Source organism: Myxine glutinosa, chromosome 2 (assembly GCF_964187855.1).
Source record: "Myxine glutinosa chromosome 2, kmMyxGlut1.1, whole genome shotgun sequence".
Classification (NCBI taxonomy): Eukaryota; Metazoa; Chordata; class Myxini; order Myxiniformes; family Myxinidae; genus Myxine; species Myxine glutinosa.
The window spans coordinates 136,511,650-136,526,660 of NC_136262.1; the positions used below are offsets into that span (position 1 = coordinate 136,511,650).

Consider the following 15,011-nt stretch of genomic DNA (forward strand, 5'->3'; position numbering starts at 1 on the left):
TGCTAGGCACGGGTGGGAGGCCAGAAGCAAACAGACAATGCAGAACCGGCGAATGCAAAAGCATGAAACCAATAAATTCCACATTCCTGTAGCACCTTCAGTCGCACGTCAGACATGGACAGCAAGTTCGTGAAGGGCTTCCATGAAAAACGTATGCGTTCGCAAACAAACGGGTACGTGTGTTCCATTCCCAGTCAATGGCGAATCTGCATATGGCGATCCGCGAATTCAAGTTTAGAAAGTAGAAACCGTGACGGCATTTCATCATTCACTTGAACTTGATATCTCTTTTTTTAAATTCCAAACAGAATAACTCCAATCACAAATACACATTAATATAATAAACTTTTAACAACATTCGTGACATAAACAAATATTTAAATCCTGATGTGAATTTCCGTACGGGTGGGTGAACACAATTACGAAGTCAAAATCGTAATTGCATTCACTCAATTCCAATCATCAATTGATACTTTAACAAAACAATTAACACGATTAACGTTTAACGATTTAACATTACGATTGAATGACGGTTGTATTTGGATATTATCAAAACGGTTGTATTTGGATATTATCAAACCCGCGCATTGCCGTAATCTGTCCACTTCCGCATTCGCTGCAGGTTCGTAGTTCTTATCAAAATCTAAACAGTATTTGTAGAATTTCAATAAAAGCCACATCACTGTTCATATCGGTAAATATTATTCCATCGTGTTTGGAAAAACTGGAAAATTGGAAAATTGGAAAAACAATATAGCCTATTTTACTCCAGGGGGTCGCAGGATTACCCACCCAAAATTTTGTTGCGATCGTTTCAGCCGTTTTTGCGGTATCTGGGAACGGACGGACGGACAGACAGACAGACAGACAGTCAGACAGACACACAGACAGACGGACATTTGGTGAATTATATTGAGATAAATAATTAAATAATCACAGGTGCTATGTTGGTAGTGGAGATGGTGAAGTTTATATAAATAAATAAATAATCACAGGTGCTATGTTGGTAGTGGAGATGGTGAAGTTTATATAAATAAATAAATAATCCCAGGTGGTAAGTTGGTAGTGGAGATGGTAAAGTTTATATATATAAATAAATAATCCCAGGTGGTAAGTTGGTAGTGGAGATGGTAAAGTTTATATAAATAAATAAATAATCCCAGGTGGTATGTTGGTAGTGGAGATGGTAAAGTTTATATAAATAAATAAATAATCCCATGTGGTTTGTTGGTGGAAGCAGATACTTTGTGCTGAAAACACATCACTGCACACGAAGCACACCCATGCATTCTCGGAAGGTCCCAAGAAAATTTTATGAAAAAAGTGAAATAAATTTTTTTTGTCATGCATTGTAAACAAAACTGAATTGGAATTAAAAACGGAATTTTATTGTGATTCATAATGTTAAAAAATGACTTTAATGAACAGCTTATTTTTAATTTTTAAACAGCTCTTCGGATGGTTTTTCCAACGCAGACCTGATGCGTCAGCAATCTTGAAAATATTGATCTTTGTGACCAACAACAACAAGCCACACGAAGTGTTCCTGATGAAATGACAGGCCTGACTCACCTGGCACAGGCGTGACCTTCTCTTCCCTTTCCTAACTGACTCCTCATGTCAGTGGTGATTTGGTGCACCGTGCTGAAGAGGGTCTCACAGAGGGGATGTGTTGCTGTGCGGAACCAGCAATACATGCTTGACCAGTCAGGGTAGCGTTGGGTAGACCTGGCTGATCTGCGGCAAGATCTTGTAGCTCCTCCATGGAGGTCCAGTATGCCTCTACTAGCTCAAATACTCGGATCTCAGATGAATCGGCAGCCTAGTACGAACAAAACTCCGTGCACGGAGCATACCAAATCTATTCATTCCAAAAAAAAAATCCATCTCTTATAGTTCCTCTTTCATACATTCCCTAAACTCACCGGCACTCCACGCCCCCCCCCCCCACCCCCCTCCCTCCAGCGTCCTCAAACGTATCTTTGACTCGAAGGTCACAAGAAACTCATTTTGCAAATTTTGCAGAAACTCCTTCCCTCCTAAACTCCCCCCACAACCCACAGCTCCTCGACTCCCCCCTGCCCCTCCCCTCCTAAAGTCCCTCCTCATCCCTTCCTCCAAATCTCCTCCATCTCCCATCCTTTTCAAATCCCCCCCTTGCCCCTTCCCTCATAAACTCCCCCCTTTCCCCTCCCCTTCAAATCTCCCCACCCTCATTTTTTCTCCATTTCCCCCCTCTCACTCCTCCTCCTCAAAGCGTCCTCCACGCTTCTTCCCCTTTCCAACTCTCACCTCCATCTCCCCCAACCTTCTGCCTCGCTCTGCCCCCGCCCTCAAATAGCACCTCACTGTGCCTCACCCAATCACCATCAAACCTTTTGTCCGCCCCATCGTTCCCTTTCTCCGAGCTATTCTGAAATCTCTGACACACCTTCAACAGCTCTCCCTACCTCTTCCTCCTCTTCCACATCTTACCCTACCCCTCCATCCCCCTGTTCTGTATCCGATGCTCCCCCTTCCTCTTCATTAACGGTATGGACCTCAAACATCCGGGGCCTTCGCTCAAATTTGACTGATCTCTCCATACAGGTTGCTTCTGACAAACCAGACGTGATCTGCTTAACAGAAACGTTCCTCCTTCATGATGTCTCTGATTCCTTAATATCTCTCCCGGGTTACTCCCTCCTCCGGTATGATAGACCTGAGCCTTGTCCTGGAGGTGGGGTTGCTATCTTTATCAAAAACTCTCTTTCTCACTCACCCTGCACTGCCCTCTCTCCACCTCACCCCCAGGAATACCTCTGGCTATGGCTTCCCCTCCGCTCCCACCTTTTGTTCATATGTGTGTTGTACCATCCACCAAATAGTGATGACTCCATCTACATCTTGCTGTCTGATAATATGGACCAACTTCTATCGACTCATCCCAACTCTCTCTTCCTCATATGTGGTGATTTCAATTGTCACCATGCCATTTGGCTGGGTGTGGGTACCTCTCTCACCAGCCATGGCTCCTCAGCAAAGGACTTCTGCGACTCACTGGGACTGACACAATCTGTCAATTTCCCGACCCGGATCTCAGGCAACGGAGCATCTTCTCTTCTGGACTTGGTTATGACTAACTTCCCTGCAAATGCCTGCTGCTCTTCTTCTGCTCCAATCGGCTCATCTGATCATGTGCTTGTTAAAGTGGACATCTCTCTGACCATTCTCAGAGACGTGCTCAGCGTCGACAAGTCTGGCATTTCACTCAGGCCAACTGGCACGGTCTTCAAGCAGCCATCAATCATCTGGACTGGTCTCCCATCTCTACCGCCTCTGACATCAACTCATGCTGGGAATTCTTCCAAAGTAAATTGCTCTCTCTCATGCACAGAATTATCCCATCTCGCCTTCAGTTATCATACCCTTCCTCCCGTCCATGGTACACGGAATCTTGTGGTGAGGAAATTGCCCAGAAACAACTTGCTTTCGTCTCCTGGAAAGCAAATCCAACGGAAGGAAATCTCAGTTCCTTCCATAAAGCCCGAAACAAGTGTGTGTCCACCCTCAGGAGAGCCAGGAAACAATATCTCTCCGTTCTCAAGACCGAACTCTCAAACCTGTCTCCGTCTTTCAAATCCTGGTGGCATCTGGTCAAATCCGTTTCTGGTGTTTGTTCCCCCGACAATCCCCTCCCTTAACTCAAACTGCAACACAGCTGATTCCACACGTGAAAAAGCTAATTGCCTCAACTCTGTTTTTGCCTCTAAATCTTGTGTCCCAAACCCATCCCTCTCTATACCCACCGTACCCAGTCTTACCCAGCTGTTCCTGGACTCTGTGTCCTTTCCTCCTGACAAGGTGGAAAAGTTTGTCAACCCTCGACACTGATTTTGCAACTGGACCTGACGGTATCAGCCCACGGGTCCTAAAGTTCTGCTCTGCCACTCTTTCACTCCCTCTCTCTGTTCTCTTCACCCTCTCTTTTGCTCAAGGTCATCTGCCATCAGCTCGGAAAGTAGCCAACATCACCGCTTTGCACAAAAAAGGTGCAAAAACAGATCCTTGCAACTACAGACCAACCAGCCTTCTCCCAATTATCAGCAAAGTCATGGAATCCATTATTGCTTCGGATATCAAATCTTTCCTCTTCTCAAATGGCTTGATCTCTGATCATCAATTTGGTTTCAGACCAGGTCACTCTACTCTGGACATGCTGCTTCTGCTGTCTCAACAATGGATGGAGGTCCTCAATGCCAAACAGGAAATTAGAGCTGTCTCCCTTGACATATCACGTGCGTTCGATACGGTCTGGCACCCCGGTCTTTTCACCAAACTCTCCTCCTCTGGTATCCATGGAAATTTCCACGCTTGGCTTGCAAACTTCCTCTCTAGTCGTAGTCAACGTGTGGCCCTGAATGGGTTTCTCTCATCTTCCCGTCCTGTTCAGGCTGGAGTTCCCCAAGGCAGTGTTCTGGGCCCTGTGCTATTTCTGGTCTTCATAAATGATCTCTCCGACTCTCTTGAAAATCCTCTCTATCTCTTTGCTGATGACTCCACTCTCTTTCACTCCATTCCTCATCCCTCAGATCGGCAATCTGCAGCCTCCTCACTCTCTGCAGACCTGGACAAAATCACAGACTTGTCAAACAAGTGGAACATGTCTTTCAATCCTGACAAATCACACACTCTTACTATGTCTCTCCGAAAAGACCGATTTTGTGTCTCAATATCTGCCATGATCTTTCCTGGGAAAACCACATTTCAAAGCTGGCCTCCAAAGCCAGTCGCCCACTGGGCATTCTCCGTCGTGCGAAGTCCTTCCTTGGCACACCTGAGCTCCTCACCACATACAAGGATTTCATCCGCAGCTCAATGGACTGTTCTCCCCTCTGGGCCGGTGCTCCTGCCTCACACCTAGCTCGGCTTCATGCTGTTGAAACCAAAGCTTTCAGAATCATTGGAATCTCCCGGGATGAAGCTAACTCCGAGGGCCTTTCTCTCACTCACCGCAGGCAGGTTGGTGGTCTTTCTGACTTCTACCGACTCCTCTCCGGCCTTGCTCCCCCAGCTCTTTCTGGGCTCTGTCCCCCAAATATCCCTGCAGGTCGCACAAGATCTGCCAGCAACCCTCTTATGGTTAAACTGCCAAAATCAAGACTCTCTGCTCACCTTCACTCCTTTATTCCTCTTTTCTCCCGCCTCTGGAACAAACTCCCTCACTCTCTTCAATCCCACTCCTCCCTCCAGGTCTTTAAAACAGCTGTTCACCACCATCTCTTATCTTCCCCCATCCAAAACCTTGATCTTTTCTTCCCCCGCTAATTTCACCCCAGATTCACTTTTTTGAAATACCAACTTCCTTCCTTGAAGTCCTTGCAGTGTCCTTGTGTTTTATACTTCTCCCACCCCTCCCCCCTTCCCACGCCTCCTCTACCCAAGCCCTCCCACAGATCTCCCGATGTCCCTGCTCTCAAATGTTGTGTTTGTGTGCTTCCCCTTCTCTCCCCATGTTGTCTTCTGCAACCTTATTATATGTTTTGTGTGTTTGTTTGATTTTTTGTGTGATAAATGTAAGCTCTTTCACGAGCCTCGATCCTGTATACAAAAGAAAAAGAAAAAAAAAAGAGGTACTGTTATAATACACGATAAAGATGTGCTGTTGTAATACACTATAAAGAGGTACTGTTATAATACACTATAAAGAGGTACTGTTCTAATACTCTATAAATATGTACTGTTATAATACACTATAAAGAGGTACTGTTATAATACACTATAAAGAGGTACTGTTATAATACACTATAAAGAGGTACTGTTATAATGCACTATAAAGAGGTACTGTTATAATGCACTATAAAGAGGTACTGTTATAATACAGTATAAAGAGGTACTGTTATAATGCACTATAAAGAGGTACTGTTATAATACAGTATAAAGAGGTACTGTTATAATACACTATAAAGAGGTACTGTTATAATACACTATGAAGAGGTACTGTTATAATACACTATAAAGAGGTGCTGTTATAATACACTATAAAGAGGTGCTGTTATAATACACTATAAAGAGGTACTGTTATAATACACTTAAATAGGTACTGTTATAATACGCTATAAAGAGGTACTGTTATAATACACTATAAAGAGGTGCTGTTATAATACACTATAAAGAGGTACTGTTATAATACACTTAAATAGGTACTGTTTTAATACACTATAAAGAGGTACTGTTAGAACACACTATAAAGCTGTACTGTTATAATATACTATAAAGAGGTACTGTTATAATGCACTATAAAGAGGTACTGTTATAATACACTGTAAAGAGGTACTGTTATAATGCACTATAAAGAGGTACTGTTATAATGCACTATAAAGAGGTACTGTTATAATACAGTATAAAGAGGTACTGTTATAATGCACTATAAAGAGGTACTGTTATAATACAGTATAAAGAGGTACTGTTATAATACAATATAAAGAGGTACTGTTATAATGCACTATAAAGAGGTACTGTTATAATACACATAAATGGGTACTGTTATAATACACTATAAAGAGGTGCTGTTATAATACACTATAAAGAGGTACTGTTATAATGCACTAGAAAGAGGTACTGTTATAATACACCATAAAGTGGTGCTGTTATAATACACTATAAAGAGGTACTGTTATAATGCACTATAAAGAGATGCTGTTATAATACACTATAAAGAGGTACTGTTATAATACACTATAAAGAGGTGCTGTTATAATACACTTAAATAGGTACTGTTTTAATACACTATAAAGAGGTACTGTTATAATGCACTATAAAGAGGTACTGTAATAATACACTATAAAGAGGTACTGTTATAATACACTATAAAGAGGTGCTGTTATAATACACTTAAATAGGTACTGTTTTAATACACTATAAAGAGGTACTGTTATAATGCACTATAAAGAGGTACTGTTATAATACACTATAAAGAGGTACTGTTATAATACACTTAAATAGGTACTGTTATGAAAATTGCTTCGCTCAAAACTCAACATATTGTTATGGATCCGGGGGACGGCACTCCCGTTAGCAAGGGGGGGTTAATCCCCTTGTCCTGTTAAGCTGGCCGTCCGCCGGTCCTGGAAGTATGACGTCACTTCCGGTCGGTGGTGAGTAGGGTTGTAAGCCCAATCCGTCCTACTACCTAATTACCACCACCGGCCGTAAGCGGAGAGATACTCCACCCGGGCCGCAGCGTGAATGGATGCGCCGAGCGAAGCGAGCTGCGACTCGGGCCGTTAACAAGAGACTAAACCCGATCATAGCGGTTGGCCGAATCGTGCCTCAGTTACTCAATCGGGAAAGGACTAAAGCGATCGGGGGAAGAAGAAACCAAAAGGGTAAGAAATAACACAGGTTTATTTACTATCTACAAAACCAAAACCAAGGAAGAAACGAAAGGTAGGACTGTACAGGAAGAGGAAGAAGCAGATACACAGGGCAGCCTGAAAAACAGTCTTATATTACCATACGCCCAGACAGAACAAACAGACTTACACGAATAGGGAATGGCAGGAAGGAATGGCTGGAAGGGGGAGAAGGTCCAAGCAGATGGCAGGGCAGGAAGGTCCGGGCAGATGGCACAGCGTCGAGGTCCGCTCCAGGTCGCGCTCCGGTCCACGCTCCGGGCTTGAGGCGAACCCGGCGGCAGCTGCACGTATCGGTTTCACGCGGTCGGACAATGCGAATATATCACGGTATTGTCGTCGTCAACGGACCCACTCTCCTGCCTTACGATTCGTCGTGTTCTCATCTGGTACCTCGTATCTCGGACCTTCGCACTCATCTCTCGAAGCAGTCCCTCCCAGCCGCTTTTATTGGGCGTTCCTGTATCCAGCCGCCGGCTCCTAGGACACGCCTACCGGTTGGCTCACCTCGGCCCTGGTTGGCCGGCGAGGGCTCGCTGGCTCCACCTCTTGAGGAGACATTGACAGGCCACGCCTCATTCCTGGCGCTCGAACCCACTCCTCCCCTTTTTCCTCCAGATTACCGCGTGTTCAATGGCGGCTTGGGGCCGGCAAACAAACCAAAACAAAGGGCAGCGAACGCTGCCATACCGCTACTGCACTTTGAAGAGAGAGAGATGATTGGGGATAATTGAAGGGGCCTATCTTATTTGATTAATGCAACGCAGAGTCAAACTATTGGAAACAGATCCTTAACTGAAACACATACTAATGAAATAACTAAAGAAGATCCTATGGTTTGCTACGTGTTGTACATGGCCTAGCTAGGGTGCGACCTTTGACCTTTACCAAAAATGGGAATATTTACAGGGGATTATTTATAAGGGAATTATTTACAAGGCTTATTATTTTACAAAGTGAAGGTTCTAAAAACCGTAACAATATATTACCACGCTCACGCAGATCAAAAAGCAGGGTTAAGCAATAAATTGGTTCACTTCTGTCTATCTGTTGTCCGTCTGTCTGTCTACAAACATCAGTATATGATTGAGAACAACTTAATTTAAACTGAATGTTATATTTTGAACATGGATCGGAAAACAAACCTGCCGTTTAGCAGTACTTTGACTCTCAATCTGTCCCGATCGCACACGCGCAGACAGGAGTGGGGTAATTTTCTTACTCCGTCTGCCAGGCAATCAAACAAAATCGAAAATCATTCCAAACAGGAAGTTTACTGATTTTAAGGATGCCATAAAGGACACAAACAACAGGCACGAAGGACAAATTTAACGTGTTAAATAAGGTGGTGTAAAAGCAGCTGCATCAATGGCGGTAAAGTTCCGGAATTAATTTTTTTATTCAACTTGAAAACCTTTATTTTTCATTAAGGGACATGTGAAATAAATAAATGAACACAACGACTTTCAATGTGATCTTGTGGTTGTCCATCAGCCAATGTGCTTAACCAGAGCCAGAACAATTTGATGAGCAAGTGCACGTGATGACATTGGGATGTAAATGTGAGCACATTACGACAATGATGCCATGGTAAATGTGAGCACACTACGACAATCATGCCATGGTAAATGTGAGCACATTACGACAATCATGCCATGGTAAATGTGAGCACATTACGACAATGATGCCATGGTAAATGTGAGCACACTATGACAATTATGCCATGGTAAATGTGAGCACACTACGACAATGATGCCATGGTAAATGTGAGCACACTACGACAATCATGCCATGGTAAATGTGAGCACACTACGACAATGATGCCATGGTAAATGTGAGCACACTACGACAATGATGCCATGGTAAATGTGAGCACACTACGACAATGATGCCATGGTAAATGTGAGCACACTACGACAATGATGCCATGGTAAATGTGAGCACACTACGACAATGATGCCATGGTAAATGTGAGCACACTACAACAATGATGCCATGGTAAATGTGAGCACACTACGACAATGATGCCAAGGTAAATGTGAGCACACTACAACAATGATGCCATGGTAAATGTGAGCACACTACGACAATGATGCCATGGTAAATGTGAGCACACTACGACAATGATGCCATGGTAAATGTGAGCACACTACGACAATGATGCCACGGTAAATGTGAGCACACTACGACAATGATGCCATGGTAAATGTGAGCACACTATGACAAGGATGCCAAGGTAAATGTGAGCACACTACGACAATGATGCCATGGTAAATGTGAGCACACTACGACAATGATGCCATGGTAAATGTGAGCACACTATGACAATGATGTCATGGTAAATGTGAGCACACTATGACAATGACGCCAAGGTGTTCTCTGTTCAGGGCAAACTAGAATGGAATGTTTTTTTTCCTTGTGAAGTGAAGTTTCCTTGTGAAGGTTTGTGAAGCTAATTGATATTTGTGCTTCCTGTCTTTTCCTACCACTGCTGCCTCACCCACCACCACCACCACCACCACCACCACCACAGTACAAGCAAGTCGAACAATATATGTCATTTCACAAGCTGCCTTCCGATCTACGACAAAAAATCCACGATTACTATGAGAACCGTTTCCAGGGGAAGATATTCGACGAGGGTAGTATTCTGGAGGAGCTTAACGAACCTCTTCGCCAGGTAATGCTGATACATTGTGTGATCCGCTTGAATGTGTTTTTAAAATACGTCTTATGTGTAACATTTACAAATCCCTTCACTGTTATGGTACCAGGAAGCACATGCCACGCTAGCTACTGACACATAAAGCCTGTCTACTAGGATGGGCCTGCCACACAGCATCCTGTCTGGGGTCTACAATCGGATCTGGAGAGATACCTGGGAAAAATGAAAATTCCAAGAAACACAAACCACGGGATGTGCACAGACTCCACAAAGCAGATCCTGCCGCTGACTCCAGCTCCCTGGGTTTCACTGCAGTATATAATGGCCATGAGAACAATATTATATTCTTGAATTGTACAGGACAAGTTGGCCAAGGCTTAGGGAGGGCAAAATTGTCTTCTGTACCATTTTCGCTCAGACAATTCATTCAATCAACATCATATGTGATGATTACTTAGATATCTAGACATGTTGTCCTTCCTCACACACTTAGCTCGGCTTCCCAAAGCTTTCAGAATCATTGGAATCTCCCGGGATGAAGCTACCTCCGAGGGCCTTTCTCTCACTCACCGCAGGCAGGTTGGTGGTCTTTCTGTCTTCTACCGACTCCTCTCCGGCCTTGCCCCCCTAGCTCTCTCTGTGCTCTGTCCCCCAAATATTCCTACAGGTCGCACAAGATCTGCCTGCAACCCTCTTCTGGTTAAACTGCCAAAATCAAGACTCTCTGCTCACCTTCACTCCTTCATTCCTCTTTTCTCCCGCCTCTGGAACAAACTCCCCCACTCTCTTCAATCCCACTCCTCCCTCCAGGTCTTTAAAACAGCTGTTCACCACCATCTCTTATCTCTTATCTTGGTTACCTCAACCAAAAATTGCAGAATTTCATCCAAATAAATGTTTGCATCATTGTTCGTTGCCCTAAGGTTATCAAGTTGTCAAGTAAATTTCCGGCTGGATCTTTCCCCTTTGCTGTTAAGCAGTGCTAACCTTAAATATCCAAAATAGTTTTCCTAGTCGTATGATGATGCATGTGTGATTGGCCGTGTGACACGACTTCACACACTTGTGCACAATGCACACAACACCAACTATAGCCTCAGGCACGAGCTTTGAAACCGTTTAAAGGGGGCCTGTATGATGAGTAATTTCATGTTAGCGAGTGGGCATGTGCTGTAGCTGTTGCTTTTGTGGAGGAGCATTTCGACCCCATAGCATGGTGCTTTATGGAGTGTTTGAGTTCACCAACGCTTTTGTTTTTCGGTGGGGATTGAATACTGCAGCTTCTTGGCTGTATGGAGCTTCTTGATGGCTGTATGGGGCTTCTTGATGGCTGTATGGGGCTTCTTGATGGCTGTATGGGGCTTCTTGATGGCTGTATGGGGCTTCTTGATGGCTGTATGGGGCTTCTTGATGGCTGTATGGGGCTTCTTGATGGCTGTATGGGGCTTCTTGATGGCTGTATGGGGCTTCTTGATGGCTGTATGGGGCTTCTTGGTGGCTGTAAGGGGCTTCTTGATGGCTGTATGGGGCTTCTTGATGGCTGTATGGGGCTTCTTGATGGCTGTATGGAGCTTCTTGATGGCTGTATGGGGCTTCTTGATGGCTGTATGGGGCTTCTTGATGGCTGCATGTGGCTTCTTGATGGCTGTATGGGGCTTCTTGATGGCTGTATGGGGCTTCTTGATGGCTGTATGGGGCTTCTTGGTGGCTGTAAGGGGCTTCTTGATGGCTGTATGGGGCTTCTTGGTGGCTGTAAGGGGCTTCTTGATGGCTGTATGGGGCTTCTTGATGGCTGTATGGAGCTTCTTGATGGCTGTATGGGGCTTCTTGATGGCTGCATGCAGCTTCTTTATGGCTGTATAGAGCTTCCTGATGGCTGCATGGAGCTTCTTGATGGCTGTATGGGGCTTCTTGATGGCTGTATGTGGCTTCTTGATGGCTGTACGGAGCTTCTTGATGGCTGTATGGAGCTTCTTGATGGCTGTATGGGGCTTCTTGATGGCTGTCTGGGGCTTCTTGATGGCTGCATGGAGCTTCTTGATGGCTGTATGGGGCTTCTTGATGGCTGCATGGAGCTTCTTGATGGCTGCATGGGGCTTCTTGATGGCTGCATGGAGCTTCTTGATGGCTGTATGGGGCTTCTTGATGGCTGCATGGAGCTTCTTGATGGCTGTATAGAGCTTCTTGATGGCTGTATGGAGCTTCTTGATGACTGTATGGGGCTTCTTGATGGCTGTATGGGGCTTCTTGATGGCTGCATGGAGCTTCTTGATGGCTGTATGGGGCTTCTTGATAGCTGTATGGAGCTTCTTGATGGCTGTATGTGGCTTCTTGATGGCTGCATGGAGCTTCTTGATGGCTGTATGGGGCTTCTTGATGGCTGCATGGAGCTTCTTGATGGCTGTATGGGGCTTCTTGATGGCTGCATGGAGCTTCTTGATGGCTGTATGGGGCTTCTTGATGGCTGCATGGAGCTTCTTGATGGCTGTATAGAGCTTCTTGATGGCTGTATGGAGCTTCTTGATGACTGTATGGGGCTTCTTGATGGCTGTATGGGGCTTCTTGATGGCTGCATGGAGCTTCTTGATGGCTGTATGGGGCTTCTTGATAGCTGTATTGAGCTTCTTGATGGCTGTATGTGGCTTCTTGATGGCTGCATGGAGCTTCTTGATGGCTGTATAGAGAGAGCTTCTTGATGACGGTATGGAGCTTCTTGATGGCTGTATGGGGCTTCTTGATGGTTGTATGGAGCTTTTTGATGGCTGTATGGGGCTTCTTGATGGCTGTATGGAGCTTCTTGATGGCTGTATGGAGCTTCTTGATGGCTGTATGGGGCTTCTTGATGGCTGTATGGAGCTTCTTGATGGCTGCCTGGAGCTTCTTGATGGCTGCAAGGAGCTTCTTGATGGCTGCATGGAGCTTCTTGATGGCTGTATGGTGCTGATGAACCTTGAGTTCCCCAAGGTAGTGTTCTGGGCCCTGTGCTATTTCTGGTCTTCATCAATGATCTCTCCGACTCTCTGGAAAATCCTCTCTATCTCTTTGCTGATGACTCCACTATCTGCTGCTCCATTCCTCATCCCTCAGATCGGCATTCTGCAGCCTCCTCACTCTCTGCAGAATCGTGCACACCGGTCCTTGGGAGACTGACGCGACACCGATCCCCACCGGTCCCTGCTGCACACAACTCACCGGGGGATCGCGTCTGCTACCCGTCCCACTAGGCGCTACACCAGTCGGTGTCGATGCTTGAGCCGCGTTCTCACCACTCGCGACCCCCTCCGCATTCGCACACCCAGGCGTCCCCACGCCTCCCATACAATCCGTTACTGCACACTCTCCTTCCACATTCTCTGGTGTGCATCCTCCCTCGTACTCCGTACTCATACTCTCTGGTGCACACCACCCAGGCGCAATTGCACCTTTCACGCACCCCATCATCGCACACTCAATCATTGCACACTCTTTTTCCACACCCCCAGGTGCGCACTCCCTCATTACACACTCCATAACACACTCTTTCTCACACTCGGGTGTGCACTCCTCCTTCGCACACTCAATCATCGCACACTCTGGCGCACACTTTTCTCGCTCACGCTTCGGCACACACTTTTCTCTCACACACTCGGGTACGGGCTCGCTCTCACACTCCGTACCAGTCGCCCTCGTACACCGCACAATGGGCCCTTCTCAAATTGTGCCACCCTCACTCGTACACCGCACAATGGCCCAACCGCGAATGCCCGGGTTTCACCTTTCCCCCAAGCGCGCCGAAAACCCGTTCACGCCAAACACATTCGCGCCATTTTCGCAACTCACCTCGGGGACCTCCTTCCCCGGCTGCACCTGCAAACTTTCCATTGGGTTAGCAAGCCCGGCATCACGGTGCAAATACAGACTTTGCGCGCATTCCATTTCTTTCTCCCGTGACGTATTCTCTGGCTCTCCCGTCTCTTCAGCCCCATTTATTTCTTTTCCTATCACGACAATCGCCGGCGCCCCCGCAATTTTCTTTTCCAACTCAACCCTCGCCGGCTCCCCCAAAATTTTCTTTTCCAATGTGACGACCGTCGGCTTTTCTACACCTCGTGTCGCGTCCCTTATAGCCCTGGTCAACTTGGCTGTCCTTTGCTGAAGCTCGCTCTCCATGCGTTCCTCGTATCGCTTCACCTCGTCACGCACCACCGTGACCTTCCCGCTCAACCTGTGCCCAATGGTCTCCCTCGCCTTTTTATGTCCCTTTTTGCCTCTGCTATCAGTTTTTCCACTTCACACCTGGATTCCTCCTTCAATTTTTCCATATCACACCCGGATTCGTCTGGCATGGCGTCCTTTTTTGCATTCATCTTTTTCCAAGTATACATTGACTCTTCCATAGAGGCCCTCATTTGTGCCAGAAAAAGGGCCCAGTCCATTGGCACTATGGGCCCGGCTCTCACCGCCACGTGCGAGGCGCCGCCATTTTCGTTACCAGCTGCCGCACCCTTTTCTGCTTCCTCCACTACCAACTGTCCCTGTCGGTCCTGGGTCATTAATTTTTCCTTTTCATCTACCCCCACCGGCATTCGACCGCCTTGGCCAGCCATGGTACGAATACAATTTGGATTTTACAACTAAATTTCATTCCCTTGTAATTTCGAGTGCGTGAAGCGCACTCCAGGTCCAAATATCCCACTCCTGACACCAAATTGTTGCGGTCTTCCGAAGCCCATTCCCTTACAAAGGGGCGATTAAGCCCCTTTTTCTCCTTGGGTCTTCAAAACCGCGAGACTGAGTCGCTACTTCCGGGCAGACGTGGAAAAGGGTTTCGGGACAATTTCGCATGTACCTTGAGTACCCACGCCACAGCGGAAGCGGGGATCGAGTCTCGCACGAACCACGCGTCATGGAGTACACCCGAGTGGATGGCGTACCACGTGGCCCATGCTGTTACCTTGCTATTGAACCCGATC

At 46.1% G+C, this 15,011-nt stretch overlaps 1 protein-coding gene across 1 annotated transcript in view; it reads left to right on the plus strand.

The window, feature by feature from the left end:
- LOC137421211 (potassium/sodium hyperpolarization-activated cyclic nucleotide-gated channel 4-like) overlaps positions 1-15,011 on the plus strand; it is a 217,025-nt gene that overhangs the window by 123,761 nt on the left and 78,253 nt on the right. Inside the window, exon 5 of the mRNA XM_068107034.2 lies at positions 9,928-10,074. Coding sequence (XP_067963135.2) covers positions 9,928-10,074 — 147 coding nt within the window. The remainder of the gene's footprint in view (positions 1-9,927; positions 10,075-15,011) is intronic.